Source organism: Pteronotus mesoamericanus, unplaced genomic scaffold, assembly GCF_021234165.1.
Source record: "Pteronotus mesoamericanus isolate MK-2021 breed Mesoamerican mustached bat unplaced genomic scaffold, CSHL_Meso_final contig_100, whole genome shotgun sequence".
NCBI lineage: Eukaryota > Metazoa > Chordata > Mammalia > Chiroptera > Mormoopidae > Pteronotus > Pteronotus mesoamericanus.
In genome coordinates this window covers 16549771-16569086 of record NW_026554999.1, presented here as the reverse complement: position 1 = coordinate 16569086, position 19316 = coordinate 16549771, and the positions used below count along the sequence as shown (strand labels likewise).

The 19316-nt window shown below is 50.9% G+C and overlaps 1 protein-coding gene across 1 annotated transcript in view; it reads left to right on the top strand.

Annotated features, from left to right (window-relative positions):
- Positions 1-18708, top strand: part of GRAMD2A (GRAM domain containing 2A) — a 28612-nt gene extending 9904 nt beyond the window's left edge. The window contains exons 5-14 of the mRNA XM_054562486.1: positions 12677-12769; positions 13628-13685; positions 14011-14086; positions 14678-14781; positions 15398-15496; positions 15625-15696; positions 16229-16291; positions 17290-17434; positions 17679-17778; positions 18600-18708. Coding sequence (XP_054418461.1) covers positions 12687-12769; positions 13628-13685; positions 14011-14086; positions 14678-14781; positions 15398-15496; positions 15625-15696; positions 16229-16291; positions 17290-17434; positions 17679-17778; positions 18600-18708 — 909 coding nt within the window. The 5' untranslated portion in view covers positions 12677-12686. The remainder of the gene's footprint in view (positions 1-12676; positions 12770-13627; positions 13686-14010; positions 14087-14677; positions 14782-15397; positions 15497-15624; positions 15697-16228; positions 16292-17289; positions 17435-17678; positions 17779-18599) is intronic.
- The last annotated feature ends 608 nt before the right edge of the window (positions 18709-19316 follow it).

The following is a 19316-nucleotide window of genomic DNA, read 5'->3' as shown; positions in this document are numbered from 1 at the left end:
GTTTATCCTACCTGTCTCCCTGGGAGCAGCCTTCACTATACAGGCCAGGACAGGGGGCAGCAATTGCAGGCCTTAAAATTCTGGTGGAGGGAGAAGAGAGGGCGGCATCCTGTGTAGGGCCAGGCCGACCTGTGGGAGCGCCTCTGGGGCAGAAGGCGGTCACTGGGTGCGGCCCAGGTGTAGAGAAGGCCCTGCTCCCAGCTGCTCCCTCTGGCTGTAGTCCTAGGCAAAAGATGCGGTCTGTGGGAAGTCTGTGGGTGCTGCTTGGGGCCTAGTGGTGCCTCCATCTCTACTTTCCATGGGGGGCGGCAACTCTAGGCACTCTCCAAGGGGCTCGATGGACTCAGGGCCAACTCAGCTCTCAGTGGTGCTGGCAGGGGGTGTGAGGCTCAATGAGGAAGGCTGTGAAAACTGGCCTCTTCCCTGGAACTGGGCCATGACCTCTCAGATCTTCACTGCAGCCCTGAAGATCTGCAGATCAAGGAGGAGCAAACTCAGAGGGAGGAGACTGGGGGCCACCCAGGGGGTCAGGGGAAACCAGAAGCAAACTTGAGTGCGTTGCTCTTACTCCAAGTTTTATGTTTGTGGCCTGAAGCCCTATTGCCACTGAACGAGCACAGAGGGACTTTTCATCAGGAAGCATTTGTTTACTCAATAAACAGTTATTGAGCACTTACTGTTTGCCTGAAGCCATGTGAGGTCTTGGGGCAAGAGATGAATACACAGTTTAGTGGGGAGACAGCCACGTAAACAAGCAATGCAGCAAAGGAAGATAGCTGAGTGGACTGGGTATGGACACAGGCAGGAAGGGGTCTACTCTCTCTGCAGGTACAAGCTGGCTGGGCTTCAGAGAGGAGAGGTACTGGAGGATGAGAACAGATGAGATCAAGAGGGACCCCATCTTGGGCAGGATCAGGTTAGCGAAGCAGGGCCCAGGTAGAGCTGGGAGGGACGTCACATTAGCACACCTCCAAAGTTCAGGAGACGTGCCAGCCTGAGCATTTGTTCCTGAATTTCATCTTCATGAGGAGCTAGGCCTTTCTGGTGTGCTGAGGGAGCCCAGGCCTGGGTGGGAGGTCAGAGACCAGGGGAAAAGGGAATCAGAGTCCTTTAACCAGGGCTGGTCCAGTCAGCCAAGCATCTAAGGGCAACCTGGGCAGCGGGCAGTATCTTGGCTGCTGAGAGTAGGCAATGGAGCCAGCCTTGATTGCGGCCCTCCAAGCTCCCACTGGATGGAGAACCCAGGGTTTCTGAGATCCCTGTAGGTAGAAAGAGTTCTTGTTAGCACTGGAGCTCAAAGGGTCCTTGTTCCAGATGGATACAGCCACCCCCAGAGGTCTGGGCCAGCCCACATCTCCTGAGCAACTAACCCAGTTTTTTTTGTTCTCTGAGTAGAGGAGATAAAGGCTAGAGGGAAGGGGTCTGATCTAAAGGATCCCGCTCCTCAGAGGACCCCTGCATAGTCATCTCAGCCCAAGAGACCCCCTTTCTTTGTCCCCCCAGTCCTCCTGCACTGGTGCTTTTGGGGAGAACTGTGGCCTGGCCTAGCAGCCGGAAACCTACAGGAGACAGCAGAAGGCTGAGGCCCGTGAGCGGCCCTGGCCCTCTGCCACATTAGAAAGGGTGCACACTTTTGGTGAGACTGTAGTTTCAATTCAAGCTCCACTACTTTCCAGTTATGTAGTCAGGAGCAAGAGGCTTTGCCTCTCTGGACCTCAGTTTCCTCATTTGTACAATGAGGATGGTGCCATCTCCCTTGCAACACTAGAGCTGAACTGAGGATGAGAGGAGACCAAGAACCAGACCTGGTCACCATCCTTCTTCCCAGGAGCCCCCTCGGCTAATAGTGTTTGACTTCCTCTGAGCATTCGGAGAGTTCTCTCCTTTCCTGGCCCTGACATCTTGAGGGGCACACGGTGCGTCCCAGGCTTGGATGTCAGACACACCTCCATGGAGTCCCAGCTCTGCCAAGGCCTTATGTGGGTAGCCACCAAACCCAGCTAAGCCTCTGTTCTCCACCTGGGAAATGTAAGTATTATCCCCTGCCTAAATGGCGTTGCATGTGTGCCCTGGTGTGTGGTCTTTCGGCAAAGCAAGTGTGGGGGTTTCTTGTCTGGCTGAGAGTGCTGGGGCACTGAAGCAGAGTTCAAAGTTAATGGGCAGCCATAGGGAGCGGGCTGTCTTTGCCATCCCCAGATCGGCGGCGGCAGAGCGGGGGTTCTTGGCCCAGGGCCCCTGCTCCTCTCTGCACCCACTTTGTTCACTCTAGACTCAGCCTCAGGAGCACCCAGAGGTTCTGCTCCAGGGTTGCCTGTTCACTCCCTCTGGCTACACACCTCCACAACTCGTATTTCCTAGTTAGGACTAAGGAAGGTAATCTGATGGGCCTGCTCATCCTGTCCCTCTAAAGAAGCTTCTGGTCAGCTTGCACGGGCTGTGCTTGGTTGGGTCTGGAGCACACTTTTAGCTCTGTTGGCTGTGGCCACGGACCCTCAGGACGAACTGCAATGTTGGGAAGCAGAGCCTCTGGCACTCCACATCTCCCTCATTTCAAAGATGCCACAGGTAGTAAAGAGAAACCAAGTACCTTCCTGGCCCAGGTGTTCTCAGACTGGCTCCTACGAAGCATGTCTGTGCCTATGCTGGGCGCCTCCCACCCCTGAGTCCTTTGCCAGGATTGCTGAGCAGGACAGCTGGATCGGGGTCCAGCTTGTGGTCCCCAGCTTCCTGAGCCCCACCGCTTACCCTCAGTATCGGACTCAGTTATGGGATTCCTCCCCTTTTCTACTCACCAGGAAGGGTAAAGCAGTTAGTTGTCCTAGAGATGAAATATAAGCTTAGAAAATAAAAAGTGAGGTGCAGCTTCTGGGCAAATGTGTGAGTGCAGCTCCTGTGTTATATTAGAATTATTTTTTGCAAAAGGAGGAGATTACCTTTTAACGTCATGTTTCAGTGAACTAACAATGAGCCTGGCTCTCTCCACAGTTCCAGTTTCCCTCTGGGAGAGGTCTGGGCTGCGTGCCAAGACTGTGGCCCTTCAGGAAGAGCACAGCACGGCTTGGAGCTGGCCTTGGCCACGCGGGGAAGCTGCTGGTCTTCTTGCTTGTTTCTCGGCACAACTTAGTAAATGTGCTCTGTGACCTTAATGAATGGAGGAAATCTCTCTTAACAATGAGATTCCCTGTCTTGCTAAGGATGTTTCTGGAACTCCAGAGGGGCATGGTGAAGGCACAGGAAGGTCAGGGCCCTGGGTCCAGAGACCATGCAGAAGGATTCACCCTGGAGATCAGAAACCACAAAGAAAGCAGGAGTGAGACAGGGTTCATCCAGTGGTTTCATAACAGTGGCTCTGGGTTGACCATCACCTGAGAGCCTCTTGAGGTTAAACATATGCCTAGTTTATGATTGAGCAATTCTAATCCCAAGTGTTTACCCATAGAAATGAATGCTTGTGTCCATAAGACAGGTACTGGAATATTCATAGCAGCACTTATGGAACAGGAAAAAACTAAACTACCCAGAGGCCTATCAATAGTAAAATGAATAAATCAACTGTAGTAGATCCATAGAATAGAATTCTAAACACTAGTGAAAATGCACAGTCTAAAACTACACGGAACATTGGGTGAATGTCACAAATGCATTGCTGAATAAAAGGAGCCACATGAAAGAACACGTAAGATATGATTCCATTAGAAGAAAGTCCCCAAGAAGCAAAGGAACCCCAGTGGTCAAAATTCCTTCCAGGATAGACCTCCACTCAGCTCCCTGTCCCTAGATGGCTATTTCTGTGGTCCTCGTGTTTGTATTCTCAGATGCCTGCTGCTAAGGTGCACTTTTTTGTTTGGAAGAGAAGGTCTCTCCTTATAGCTCCCTGGGGCACAGGGTTCCGCCTGGCTGCAGGAGAGGGCGGAGCTGTCCATGGGCCTGGCTTTGAGAATAGTCGGCAAGACCCACAGGATGCTCTAGTATCTCAGATGTCCGTGAGACGTCCTGGGGAGAAGGTGGGCTTCTCCCTGGAGCAGGAGACACCAAAGGCGGCCCACTTGTGACCATGAAGGCCCAGCTGGGGCAGGCAGCGAGGCTTGGCCACGCTTTTGGCCTCAGCATTGGCCTTGGCATTTCTTCTGTTGGAGACGTGGGGGAGCCCTGCAGGGAGGTTGCCCTGTGGTTAGGGCGGTGGGCTGGGAGGAGGGGACAGGTGAGCCGGAGGAGTGTTGCCTGGACGCCACAGCCCAGGGGAGTGTAGTCAAGGGAACAGTGCAGTGGGGGCAGCCGGGACTCAGCTTGTGCTCTCCCCAGTAGCCTGTTTGGGCCACTTTTTCCTTTTTCCTATGTTGTCTGCCTCCTTTGATCAGTCAGCCCCATGGATTAAGTGCCTGGTTGTGCCAGGCCAGGGCTGCCTGCCTGCCCCACAGGCCAGGGCTCCTAGAGGAAAAGGCCCGTCTGTGGGGCACGCACCAGCTCCTGTCCAGCCCCCTTCCCCCTCTCCTGCTGGGCATCAAGCATTATCTATGCTTCTTCACTATTATTGCCTTGTTTTCTTTTATCCCCCGCTCCCTCTTGGTGTGTTGTCATCTCCCTTCCTCTGTCTCTCCTTCACTCATTCATTTAGCAAACACTGGGTGCCTGCTGTGTCCCAGGGATACAAAGATGTTTAACACACATACCCCTGGGGAAGCTCACAGTTGATGGAGGGAACTGATATATAAAAAGATAAGCTGTGGTAAGCGCTGGGGCAGCAGAATAAAAGAAGGGACATGGGACCACAGAGAACAAGGGACCACAGCTCTATTGTGGGGAAACCAGGGAAGGCTTCACAGAGGAGGTAACCTTTGAACTCGAGCTTATAAGATGATCGGCTAGATAAGCAAGGGAAAGAATTCCAGGTCTAGTGAAGGTGGAGGTGTGAATGGCTGCCGTGGTAAGGAAGTAAAGGGGCTCAGCAGAGCTACAGGGGAGCCTGGAAAGGGAAGCAGGAGAATCAGGAAGGTCAGCTAAGGAGGCAAGAGGGAAGTAAAGAAGGAAGGTCAGCAGGAGATGGGCCAGATCAGATCTGGGCCCCAGATGGCTATTTAGTGGTGTGGATTCAGGAGAGGGCCAGGTGTGTAAGGGCAAAGCCTGGGGCAGGTTCAGTTGGGAAGCTGTTGCCAGTATCCGGGAGAAAGACAACGGTCGCCTGGGTGTGCATGATGCAGCGGGAATAGACAAAGTGGATGGTTTTGTGGGTTGAGTAGTGGTAAGGCTCTCAGGGCCTTGGGGATTGGCTGGTTGAGCAGTGGGATGAGGAATGAATGGATGACTCTGTCTCCGGTCACTGTGGATGACGGAGCCTTTCAGGGACACTGGGTTCTCAGAAGTGAGCAGGTTGGGGGCATGAAACTGAGCTCACTTTGATGATGGATATGCCTAGATGGCAGAGCAGAGGTGTCAGGGTTAGAGGTGTAAATGTGGGAGTGCCTGGGGGAGGCATTCACAGCAGAGCGCAGGGGCCTGGTGTCCTGTGAGGCCAAGTCCCTGAGGTCTAAGGGAAGCAGCTTGACTCTCCATGTCTGGGGTCCCTATACTCATTGCCTCTCTCCCTCTCCTACCCTCTTAGTGTCCCCCCTTTCTTGATGGGCCCGATTCCCCTCCTGACATCTGGTACTAGCTGCCCATCCCTGCCATCTTTGCAGGCCCCATACCAGGCTCCTGGTATGATAAACTCAGTAAGTAGTTGCAGAAGGGATGAAAGAACGGGTAGGTGGCCTGAGTTCCCGCACTAGCCAATGAGGCTGGACGGCAGAGCAGGCACCTGCTGTGTCTTCTGCATAGGCATCTTGCCTTCCAGACAGGCTTGGCAGGGTGGAAGGACCGCATCTGAGGATTTTCCGAACCTTTTCTACCCCTTTAGTACACAAAATACTGGGCCTCCGCTGCTCCATTACCCTCATGACAATAATGATACTTTCGGTGGCTTTGAAAAAAATAAATATGGATTTGAGAAACCCTGATATATATTTCAATTACAGTTTATTTTCAATATTATTTTGTATTGGTTTTAGGTGTACAGCATAGTGGCTAGACAATCATATATACACTTTACAAAGTGTTCCCCTGATAGCTCAAGTGCCGACCGGCACCACACAGTTATTACAATATTTTTGACGGTACTCCCTATGCTGTACTTTACATCCCCATGGCTGTTTTGTAACGGCCAATTTGTACTTCTTAATCCCTTCTCCTTTTTCACCCAGTGCCCCAATCGCTCTCTCCTCTGCTCTCTGCATTTATGAGTCGGTTTTAATTTTGTTTGTTTATTTTGTTCTTTAGATTCCACTTATAAGTGAAATCATATGGTATTTTTCTTTCTCTCTCTGATTTATTTCACTGAGCACAATACCCTCTAGGTCTATCCATGCTGTCACAGATTGTAAGATTTCATTCTTTTTAATTTCTTTCTTTCTTTTTTTTAGTTACATTTTATTGATTATGCTATTACAGCTGTCCTAATTTTTCCCCCTTGCCCCCCTCCACCCAATAAGCCCCACTCCCTCAAGCAATCCCCACACCAGTGTTCATGTCCATGAGTCATGTGTATAAATTCTTTGGCTACTCCATTTCCTATACTGTACCTAACATCCCCCTGGTTATTCATTAACCACCTATTTGTACTTCCTAATCCCCTCACCTCTTCACTCATTCTCCCGAACACCTCTGACATCTGGCAACCATCAAAACACTCTCTATATCCATGATTCTGTCTCTGATCTTCTTGTTTGCTTACTTTGTTTTTTAGATTGAATTGTTCACAGATATGTATTTATTGCCATTTCATTGTTCATAGTTTTGATCTTCTTTTTCTTAAATAAAACCCTTTAACATTTCATGTAATAGTAGTTTGGTGATGATGAGCTCCTTTAATTTTTTTCTTATCTGGGAAGCTCTTTATTTACCCTGGGACTCTAAATGATACCTTTGGTGGGTAGAGCAATCTTGGCTGTAGGTCCCGGCTTTTCATGATTTTGAATATGAATATTTCTTGCCAATCTCTTCTAGCCCGCAAAGTTTCTTTTGAGAAATCAGCTGACAGTCTTATGGGAACTCCCCTGTAGGTAACTAACTGCTTTTCTCTCGCTGCTTTTAAGATTCTCAGGCCATCCTGCCTGAGGTATAATGCAATCTGAGATGGCTGCTATTTGTGCTGGGCTTGGAGATTCCCAGGCAAAGCCAAATTATGAATCTAAGCTGGCTGCTGCCTGCGCTGTGTCTGGGACCACTTAACAAGAGGTATGAGGGCTCTGGCCTCACTGAGATAGGCTGTTGCTTGTTTAAGAGAATTTAGGGAGTTGTGAAGCATGAACAAAGACAAGCCATTCTTATGGAAAAGCAGCTTGGGTGGGCCCATTAGTTGGGTGGGACAGAGTCTCAGGGAATCTCCAGGACAGGGCAAACAGGTTAGCAAGGTTTTTGGAGTCTCAGATATGGCACCTGCCTTCTTGCTCTGTGGCTCAGTCTGGAATGATGCGGTTTCTTTAAATCTATAGATTTCAGACTTCCATTCAACTCAATTTCTGATGTTTATGAGTGATGGTTGTTCTATAATTTAGTTGTAATTTTGATGTGGTTGTGTGATGAGGTGAGCCATGTTTACCTATGCCACCGTTTGACTGGAAGGAAAATGATTACAGTCTTTTTTACGGCCAGGTAATATTCCATTGTATATATGTACCACCTTTTCTTTATTTAATCATCTATTGATGGGCACTTGGGTTGCTTCCATATCTTGGCTATTGTAAATAACACTGCAGTGAACACAGGGGTGCATATATTCTTTCAAATTAGTGTTTTGGGTTTCTTTGGATGTATACCCAGAAGTGGAATTGTTGGGTCCATAAGGCAGGTCCACTTTTAATCTTTCAAGGAGCCTCTATACTGTTTCCATAGTAGCTGCACCAATCTGCATCCTCACCAACAGTGCACAAAGGTTCTCTTTTCTCCACATCCTTGTCAACACTTGTTTGTTGATTTATTGATGATAACCACTCTGACAGGTATGAGGTTATATCTCATTGTGGCATTTCTCTGATGATTAGTGAGGTTGAGTATTTTTTCACATGTCTTTTGGCAATCTGTATGTCCTCTTTGAAGATGTATCTATTCAGGTCCTCTGCCCATTTTTTAACTGGATTGTTTGTTTTAAGTAGTATGAGATCTTTATAAATTTTGAATCTTACCCTCTTATTGGATGTATCATTGACAAATATCTTCTCTCATTCAGTAGATTGTCTTTTGTTTTGTTGATGGTTTCCTTTGCTGCGCAAAAACTTTTTAGTTTGATGTGGTCTCATTTATTATTATTATTTTTTAATGTTCCTTGTCCGAGGAGATGTATCAGAAGAAAATTGCTAAGAGAAATGTCAGAGATTTTTTTATTTACTTATATTTTTAATCCTTACCCAAGGATATTTTTTACTTGCTTTGAGAGAGAGAGAGAGATAGAGAGAGAGAGAGAGAGAGAGAGAGAGAAAGAAGAAACATTGATTGGTTGCCTCCCATACACGCCCCAACCAGGGATCAAACCCGCAGCCTGGTTTTGTGCCCCAACCGAGAATATAACCCTCAACACCTTTTGGTCTATGGGTTTACTCTCCAACCAAATGAGCCATACCAGCCATGGCAAAAAATGTCAGAGATTTTACTGCCTATGTTTTCTTCTAGGAGTTTTATGGTTTTACATTTAAGATTAAAATCCATTTTAAGTTTATTCTTGGATATGGAGTAAGAAGGTGGTCTAGTTTCATTTTTTTGCATATATCTGTCCAATTTTCCCAGCACCATGAATTGAATAGACTGTCTTTACCCCATGGTATGTTCTTTCTTCCTTTGTCAAATATTAATTGACCACATAGGCATAGGTTTATTTCTAGGCTGTCTGTTCTATTCCATAGATCTATATGTCTGTTTTTATGCCAGTACTATTCTATTTTGATTACTATAGCCTTGTAGTACAGTTTGATAGCAGGTAGCGTAACACCTCCAACTTTGTTCTTCTTTCTCAATATTTCTGAGACTATTTGTCTTTGTTGTTCCAAATGATTTTTTGGATTACTTGTTCTAGCTCTGTGAAATATGCCATTGGGCCCTGGTCAAGAAGCTCAGTTGGTGAGACCGTTGTCCAAGATTGTGGGTTCGATCCCCAATGAGGGCACTTACAAAGGGCGACCTGTAATGAATGGATGGACAGGTGGAGCAGTGGGTCAATGTTTCTCTCTCCCTTCTCCCCTCTTCCCAAGATCAATAAAAAGAAATATGCTATTTTGATAGGAATTGAATTGAATCTATAGAATGCTTTGGTTAGTATGGACATTTTAATGATGTTAATTCTTCCTATCTGTCAACACAGTATATGCTTTCACTTATTCGTATCATCTTCAATGTCTTCAGTATCTTATAATTCTCTGAGTATAGGTCTTTTATCTTCTTGGAGAACCGCTGAGGTTATTAACTCCACAGTGTGCACGTGGAGGTGGGATAGAGATGGATGGGCAGGGGGTGTGATTCACAGCCCGCAGAGTAAGAGCAACTGACTTGAGGAAGTGAATTGCTCACATGAATGAGCAGGAAGGAATGACTTGTAACCATCCTACTCACCACAATAAAGGGGTCACTTTTAGTTTAAAGATATTTGGAAGTTGTGTGTTCCCAAATGACACCACTTTTACTGCAGATTTCTTAATGGAGGTGCAGAGGGAATGTACACAGCCCTCTTTTGTTCCCTGCACAGTCCATAGCTCCTCTAGCTTCTGCTCTTTACCTTGCTTACGCTGTCTTCTCCAGTCATTCCTCAAACGTGTGCCTGCAGCACCCTGGGGTTCAGGCCCAGGGCGGCAGTGTGGAGGAGGCAGAGTCACTGATGTTTAGAGCCCTGGAGATGAACAGTGAGAGCACACCGTTTCTCACTGTGTGAGGTGAGATCACCTCACTAGAGGTGTGATCAGGGTGTTGAGGGGGCCCCAGCAGGCCCTCCACCCCAGGCTGCAGAGGGCTGAGGGAAGCTTCTCCTCTCTGAGAAAGTCACGTTTAAACCTAAAGACAGGTGGTTTGGAATCCATGCAATGATTGTCCATGCACAGTTAGATTATGGAATCCAAGTAAGATCATAGTCCTACCCCATGGATGAGGCTCAGCTTCCTTTTCTCTCAGAGCCCTTCCGTAACTCTTTCTCTCAGCCAGGATCAATGTGTCCCTGAGTTCCTGCGGCCCTTACAGCTCAAATCACACTCTCCAGTGTCTGAGAGACAGTCTTCCTGCCTCTGAAACCAAGAGCCAAGCTCCATCTCCTTCTCCTTGGGGTCTTGTTGTATCCCCCTGGTCTACAGACTCAAGTGCTTGTTCCTTAGAGTGAAGCCCATGCCCTTCTCGTCCCTGGTGGCCCAGTGGGCTCATGGGCTGCCCAGCTCATGCTCTCTAAGGTCTCAGTGGTTCGCCTTGGACATGTGCCACTTTCAGGGCTGCTCCAACGAAAACACCCAAACCAAGTAAGGAACAGAGAGATGAAAGAGACAGGTGGAATCTACCACACAAAAATTAAACACAAGTATAGCAACAATACCAGACAAAGCTAAAATGCAAGACTAACTAAGGGGAATATTTGCAAAAATGATAAGCCAAGGATTAATATTCTCAATAAAGAATTTTTGTAAATCAATAAGAAAAATATGAAGATCCTTATAGACAACTGATATTTCAGTGGTTAATAAATATTTGGGAGAAAATGTTCAGCCTACCAGTAAGTAGAAATAGAAAAACAATATATTCTCACCTATCAAATTTGCGAAAGGCAAGAGTAAGATAATACCCAGCGTAGGGCTCGGGCCTAAGGACATGGGCTCCCTGGCACAGGGCTAATCTGCGCCAACGAGGAAAGCATCTGGAAAGCATCATGGAAAGCATCTTGATCCCTTAATTTCACTTCTGAGACTCTATCTCAGGAATGGACAGTGATATGGAGAATTTCTTATGAAATTATGTTAAGAAAGAAAAACAACATACAAATAATATGATATATAATCCCACTCACATAAATTATAAATGTATGCATAAATGCATCTTTGGGTGATTTGGGGGATTTTTTCTAGTGGGTGATTTTGATTGTCATATTTATATATTTTGTGTAATGAGCATTAAAAAAACCAAGGGAGGCCCTGGCCAGTCTGGCAGAGTTAGTTGGGCTTTGCCCTGCAAACCAAGATGTCACAGGTCCGGTTCGGGGCCCATGCCTGGGCCGCAGGGCTCTCACACTGATGCTTCTCTCCCTTTCTTTCTCCCTCCCTTCCCCTTTCTCTAGAATCAATAATATATATATTTTTTTAAATCAAGGGGGGAAAAAGTCTCTGTGAAATGTGAAATGATGGAACCAAATAAATTCTGGAATTAACTTTGGGAGTCAAAGGGTCAAATCACTCGTACAGTCTGTCACTTTGCAAGATTTAAGAAATATACGTCGGTGTGTATACCAAAACCTTCCATAAGGCTGAGCAGAGGTCAACAGGTCACGTGTGGCTGGGCTGATTTTATGAGTGAGGTCACGTGGCTGCAACATTGGGTACAGCCTGTCCCCTGCTTGCTCTCAGTTTCCTAATCTGTATGAGGATCTGGTGGCGGGGGCGGGAGGTGGGGATCAAACTAAATAATCTCTGAATGTCTTGGCAGATCTCTGCTGAGTCTGTAACTCTGTTCTTGAAGGAGAGAACTTGGACTTGCCTGAGTCACAGAGCTGAGAGCAACTGAGCACTGTGATTTGCTCCTTATTTGGGAGAGACCACTGCATGGGACCTTGTTACCTATTCCTGCCACTGCACTGTCCTGCCTTGGCTCTGCTTGTTGGCTCCCCTGGGCCCACTCCATTCGGGGCTAGTCTGACTGCTCAAGGCTTTATTATTTCCAACTTGTCTTCCTGGAGGGGAGAAAGCCCCTATTATTTGGAGCCATTTAGTGGAGGCATGAACTTGAAGGCCACTGAGGAAAGAAGGAGCTCCTCAGCTCCTTCTTCCCAGGAAGAGGTGCCTCCTCCTTCAGGGCCTTCAGTCTGGAACATTTTTGAGATGGTGTGGCTCTCGGGTTGTACTACCCTGATTGTCCAAAGGCAGCCAATGGTGACTTCCTGGTGTGGGGCAGCCCCGCCCCTCCTGGCCCACACTTACCTGTGGGCTGTCAGGAGTCCATCCCACACCTTTGGCCGCATCAGCTCCCCAGCTTTGAAAAGGCTCTTGAGCCCAGCGTCCTTTCCTGGAAACCGACGGTTTATGGTAATGCGTCCTGGGCCCCTTAGAAACTGGCTTTCAGCCTTGAGTGAGTCTCAGAGTCCTCCCTCCCAGGGTGCCTTCCTAAGGGCGGGGCCAGAGGCCTAGTTCTGTATGGCATTCACATGAGATAGATTTTCTTCCAGCCCAGTAATAAACTGAACTCAGGCTTCTAGGAAAGACAACTAGTGAGACTCCCTCCTCTGTTGGCTGCCGCAGAACACCTGTCTGAGCTGCTGCCTCAGGGCTGCAATGTCTTCTCAGCCTCACCCCGAGTCGCAGGGCTAGTCTGGGGTGGCGGGCCACGGCAGCTGCCCTGGGTATGGTGGAGCTGGTAGGGAAAGGTGTGCCCATGAAGCCCCGCTTCCCATTGTGGGCCTGTTTCTTTTTAGCAACCAACAGATGCATGGGAAGACGACCTCTCTGAAGAGCCCTGTGTTCTGCACAGAGAAACTGGAGAGGGTCCCAACGCCCCAGGAGTCCAGGTGAGGCCCTGCCAAGTCAGATATGCATATGGACTTGGGGTGGAGAGCCCTCAGGAGGTGACCTGTTAGAAGTGGGGCCCTGAGGCTGAGTGAAGACGTTAGGTGGAGCCTAGGTGGCCCAGGGCCTCTTCCTCCCACTCCCAGGCCTTACCCAGTGCACTGGGACCTAGCGGAGTCCGGCTTCTCAGGTTACCAGCCTCCTCCCCTGCCCACCTGTCCTCAGGCCAGCTTGGCTGGGACAAAGGTTTGTGCTGCAGCACCACCCCATCCTCCCCCCACCTTGGTAGTCTCTGTGAGGTCGGTGAGCCTGCCGAACTCCTCAGTGCAGAGCTCCAGGCCACCAGGAGGAGGCTGCTGGGGGCAGCCCAGCTGGGATCATGGCCCATGGTCAGGCCTCGGAGCTGTGAGTCTGACACCTCCATCTCACCCACTCCCCAAACTGGTCCCCATCCCTCCTTGTGCCTCCTGCTCATTTATTCTTGAGTCTGCTGCTCTGTTACCCCTTGGCCAGAGAAGTAGGAAAGGGTTTTTGACACCCAGGGGTCGATGGCTCCTCAGCATCTCTGGGAGACCTAAGCTCAGGCTGAGCAAATCCCCTGGGGTTGGGGGGACGGTGCACGGCTGCCTGGAGGGAGGGCTCATTGGGACTCCCTTGTGCGGCCCCTCTGTGCAGCCAGGAGCGTCCTTCCCCAGGGTTGAGTTATTTGCTGTGCTTATCCCTGTGCTGTGGTCCCTAGGGAAGGGCCCCTCTCCAATCTCTGCCCCAAGCTTGAAGCCAGGGCAGAACTGGCACTGAGGACACATCATGGGTAGGGCTCCAGGGTTCCTTGCCCCTGGAACTGATTGTCTCCTTAGCAGTCTTCACTGGCCAGGAGGCTTGAAGGGTGAAGAGATTAAGAAGTACAGTCGAGAAGGGGTAAGTGTGTGAAGGCTGACTTCTTGCCACCAGCAAGGGAGGGCCCTGGGCTCCCTGAATTCGGTGATTGCTGGCTCCTTGGCCACCAGTACACCTGAGTGGTGTCCCCTCCTGGGCGGGAGTGGTGCATTCCCCTTCCAGGCATAGGCTGCCTGTCAGGACCCCCTGTGACCAGGAGACAAGCTGTGCTTGGAACTCAGCCCTCTGTACCCAATGGCAACTGACCGGCCTCTTGCGCCGTGACATTATTTCCTGGTGACTGGAGCAGGGCCCCTTTGGTGTGTGATCTCCCAGGACTTCTCAGCCCCAGCCCGTGTGTTTGCAGACACTGCTGAGTAAATACAACCAGCAATACCATAAGCTGTTCAAGGATATCCCCATGGAGGAGGTGGTTCTCAAAGGTGAGCTGTCCCCTGGCGTGCCGGGGCAGGTGCCTGCAGCGCCTGAGGCCCAGGTACTGCCTCACAAGGTGGAAGTGGGAACTGGCTGCCCTTTGGATGTGGCTGGTCCTTTACTCTTCAAAAGTGTGTGAGGACTAGACTGGTTTGGGATGTGAAGTTGAATTTATGAAAGTTTTCTTGAGGAAAGCTCAGGGCTTCCAAATCTTATTTCTGTTCTAGTCTTATCAGTGACTCTTCTTTCCTGCGCAGGCCTCTCTCCGAGCCTGTGGGAGTCCTCTCTGCAGGCAGGGCAAGGGGTTCTGCGTGAGGGAGTGAGAATCCAGGCCCGGGGGACCAGGGCAGAAACCTGCCTGGACCCTCTGGGACAGGGGTGGAAAGAGAGGAAACATCTAGCCATCTGGTGGGGGGGGAGCAGTCAGGACTCCCAGAAAGGGATTCCTGGGGTACTGGGGGATGAGTTGCTTGGGAAGTGGGGGTCTGAGAAAAACAGTTCCTGAGGCTGGATTCTGGACTCTTGAGTGTGAGGACCCGGGCCCTGGCGCTTCCTGACTGACCTCGCTCATGGTAGTCCTCTCTCCTGTGACTTCCCAGTGTGCTCCTGCGCTCTCCAGAGGGACCTCCTTCTTCAGGGCCGGCTCTATATCTCCCCCAACTGGCTCTGCTTCCATGCCAGCCTCTTTGGCAAGGATATCAAGGTAGTAAAGAGTGGCAAGGTCTGCCGTAGTCCAGCGAGGGTCCAGCCCCAGCCCAGGGAAGAGATAGCCCCTGCCCCGCAGGCAGGCCTTTCGTCATGCCTGTCTAGCCCGCTTGCTGGTTGCACGAGCAGCTGTGAGGCATCCTACCTGGTGTCAGCGCTGCCCCTGCCAAAAGAGGGACCCCAAATCTAGACTCTACTGTCTGGCCTGAGTTGGACTGAAGAGTTTGCAACCAAATTATTCTGCCTCTGAGATGCCTTCAGAATCAGAGTGGTTTGTCACACCTGGGGGAGCCGTCAACATGGTCAGGAAGTAGCCCAGGAAAGTCCATTACTAGGGTATAGTTTCACCAGAGCCGCCACCCGTGGCCTCCTGGGTAAGAGGGCGAAAGCCTGGAGGGACATGCGCTGCCAAGGCTAGGCACGGTGGGAGACAACTGGAAGGGAAGCCTGCATGAGAAGGGGAAGGTTCAGATACTCTCTGCCATGTGGGGCCAGGCTTCTCCATGGTGCCGGGCTTGGCTCCCTGCCAGCTGGGGCCGGGACCCTGCGCCGGGAGCAACGGGGCCATGTACTTGGGAATGAGTCCTGAGAGAACCATGCCTCTCCTCCCTCAGGTGGTCATTCCCGTGGTGTCTGTGCAAATGATCAAAAAACACAAGATGGCACGGCTCCTTCCCAATGGCCTGGCCATCACCACCAACACTAGCCAGAAGGTCCGTGAGTCTCTGAGCCACGCCCTCTGTCAGCCTCCCCATCCCTGCCCCAGGAGCCCACAGGCCGGCTCCGGCAGACTCCCAAGTCTTTACTCACCCCACCCCTTTGTTTTCTTTCCATGTCCCAGTATATTTTTGTGTCACTGCTCTCCCGGGACAGTGTGTATGACATGCTGAGGAGGGTCTGCACTCACCTACAGGTATGGAGCTCAGTGGCCGGACTTAGGCAGGGAGGCTGCTCAGGCCTGGACTGAGGCTTTGGGAACAAGTCTGTAGGGGAGGTCGGCCCATTTCTTCAGCACAGGGATCGAGGGCAGGGAGAGGGGAGTAACAGGCTCAGCCTCTGTATGGGAGGCAGTCCTTGGACTGGGTATACTTGTGAGCACGTCTCTTTGAGGCCAGTCGGACCTCGTGTGTCCCCATGTGTACTCCCTCCCTTGTGCTTCCTCAGTGTACAGGAAGACGGCAGCATGGGCTGCTCCCCTGGATGCCTGTAGCTCCCTCTGGCCTAAGGTGAGGGAGGGGGAGGGGCAGCCGCAGCAGGGGAGAGTAGTTGCCTTGGACTTGCCCCTCTGCTCCAGCCTTAAATAGGGCACCCCTGCAAACACTGGGAGCTGGGCTCCATCGATCCAAAATGGAGGTGAAGCCCTCTTAGGGCATACTAACGCCTCCCTGTGCCTGACCGTGGCTGTTCCAGATGGGCAAGTAACCCCTATTCCCTTTCCTCCTCAGCCTTCCAGCAAGAAGAGTCTGAGTGTAAGAGAATTTCCAGAGGAACCTGAGTGCGAGTCTCTGGTGAGAGCTGGGGCTGGGAGCAAACGCCGCTGGCTTGGGATTGCCTGTGGCTCGGAGGCTTCAGGCCTTCCGGGCCGGGGCCCACAATGCAGAACTGAGGCACCAGGCTCAAGGGCCAGCAGCCATGCTGTGTCAGGGGTCTCCTAGACCCACCACACCCCATACCATGCAGAGCCACCAGGTCCTGGGCAGATCTGCCTGCTTTGTGAGCAGAACAGGTACCTAGCCCCCAAACAGTCCAGATTGGATCCCACACCTTTACAGGCACAGAACCAGTGACCCATCCTCTTTCTTTTAGAAAAGTCAGGAGGGCCTTTAAGAGGATAGAGATGTCCCTGGGGAGGAACTTCAGAGGCTCTTAATGTAGAACTGAGACTCGTTTTAGACTTGCTGAGGTCCTAGCAGTTTCCTTTGCCAGCTGGGGTTCAGGGTAGGCAGAGTTGAGTTTTTAGAGTAGGGATGGAGGATGGAAGCGGCCCCAAGGAATTTGAAGCCTCCTTCAGTAACTATTAAGCAGTCAGCCAAGCATGCAGGAGGCACAGTACCAAGGAGGGAGATAGAAGGTGATGTTCCCATTTTTTGTTGATGAGAACCTTAGGTGCCCACTGCCAAGATCAGTGATGTGCTTAGGCTTAGAGCCCAGATTAGGAGTCATGACTTATCCCACCTGAGGCAGGTTGTGCTGAGCCCTCTCGGACTCAGCTGTCCTGAGCATGTACTCGGGTGGGCTCACCTCTTGGATCCCTCTGTGGTTCTACACTAGCAATCTTCAAAGACATTGTTCGCTGAAAGAGCAGCTGATCGCAGCAAGGGAGTGGGTAGGAAAGACCGCAGTTGCTCTGGCAGTGGTTCCCCTCCTGGGTACCTGTTTCCATGCTGTGTTGGGCATCTGTGTTGGTAATATACGAAGAAAGCTTTGATAACACTGGGATGGGCCCCTTAGGACAAGTAAGACCCCAAGGGCTATGATGGGACAGCTTCTCCTTCTTTCTCTGCAGGAAGTCCTCATCCCTGAGATGAAGTGGAGGAAAGTGTGCCCTGCCTCTAGGTCCCTGTCCCTCCCAGACAGCATCCCTTGTATGCCTCGGGCATCCACGGACTCCCCGGACAGCTTCTTCCCCTCCAGGAGACCTCCGCGGTCTGGTGAGTTCAGGGGGCTTGTCAATGGCAACGGCATGCGAAAACCAGTCTTCCCCTTCTCCCACTGCTGTGAAAAGCGATCCTCACAGCCAGCAGGGCTTCTGAAGGCTGTTTCTTTCTTTCTCCAAGTCCATAGGGAAAGCCAGGAGGCCCAGCTGCTTCAGAGAATGGCAGAAGGTGGGCATGCCCATACTGAGACAGGGTCCTGCCTGCCCCAGGAAGGTGACTAACTGCTCTCTCACTGCAGAGAAGGCTGTCTGTGAGCAGGAGGCGCTGGAGGAGGAGCCCAGGAGCAATGAGGAACTGAGGCTCTGGAATTGCCGGCTCCTCAAGGTCTTCTTTGTGCTGTAGGTGACCGTGCTGGGGGAGGGGGTAGACCCAGCTGGCTGTCTGGGTGTTTGGAGCAGGGGCCCTGGTGTGTGTTTGGTTGGGGGGTCACTGTCCAGGGCGAGGGGAAGATTCTGAGTCAACCAAAAGCTCCTGGGTGGTGTCTAGAGGTGACCTGGCAGGCCCTTCTGTGGTGAGACAGAGTATCTCCAGTTTTATTTTTACAACCCTGTAATTTAGGGTTAAGACTGTGAGCAATGAGGAGGGGCAGTATATGAAACTGTTGGGAAAAGGATGAATTGCACAGAATTGGGGAGGGCTGGCAAAATTGGAGAGGGCATCAGATAGATTAGGGAAAGCTGCCCTTTGGACAGTTTCTGGTACCCCTGGCTTGTCTGTAACTGCCTAAGGACCAGCAGATAGCGGGTTGAGTGGGATGTGTCACGAACAGCCAGTCCCTGGCTTCCTCCCGTCCAACCTCATCACCTTCCCCCGGCTTAGCTGGCTGGGGCCTACCCCCTTAGAGGGTGACCTTACTCTCCCAGAGGAGGTGCAGGATCAAGGTGGATGGTTAGAGGGAAGGTGGGATCAGCTGAAGAACCCACACTCCTGCTGGGCTTTGAGGACACCTGCAGGGAGATGAGTCCCAGGGGAGATGAGGGACCCCCATGGTGCCTTTGGGATGAGAGATGCCCAGGCTTGAACGTGGCTGCAGGGCTAAGGGTTCTGTAACTCGTCCGATTGCCAGAGTAGCTCAGTCCCACTCCTACTCGTGGTGGGCCTCTAAAAATGCCCTGTTTCTAGAAGAGGGATTCAGACCCCCTTGCCCCTTCTCCTCCAGGATCTGCTTCTTGGTCATGTCCTCATCCTACCTGGCATTCCGCATCTCCCGGCTGGAGCAGCAGTTGTGCTCCCTGAACCGGGATGGCCCAGTCCCTGGGAACAGGTGATGTCCCTTTCTCTTCCCATTGCCTCTGGGATTCAGGGCTAAGGACAGGGACCAAAACCTATAGCCAGGCTGCTTGTTACCCTCACTGGACTTGCCCTGCCCTTGACAAAGTGGCTCGATGGACCCAAGCAAGGTTGGGCAGAGCGCACAGAGTACCCAGATCCCACCCTGACCCACTCTACGAGGGTAGGAGGGGAGGCTTCATAGACCTGCCTTTCTACCTTGCAGGCCCTTTCTCTGACCTGGGCATCTCTCCTGTGTGCAGGTAACAGTCTCTTGGCCTTTGTCCTAATTCCTCCAAGAAGAATACGTTGGGTGCGAAGGTTCCATCGATGGTCCCCTGGGTTTATGACGCTGCTGCTGTGCTGGGACTGACTATGAAGGAAAATATTCCAGAATCCCTCCTCTTCCCCCAACTCTTCTCCTCCCTCTAATGAGTGAACTGAAGTACCTGCTTAAAAAACTCCTACAATTTTTGAACTCAGACAAAAAGCCAGATTTTTAGAACCACCTGAGGAATCTTGTACACTAAGCTTCAGCAACCACTTAAGTGGGAAAAAAAAAATTTACCTTGTTCCTCAGAAACAGGTCTGGCGCACAGGCAGAGAG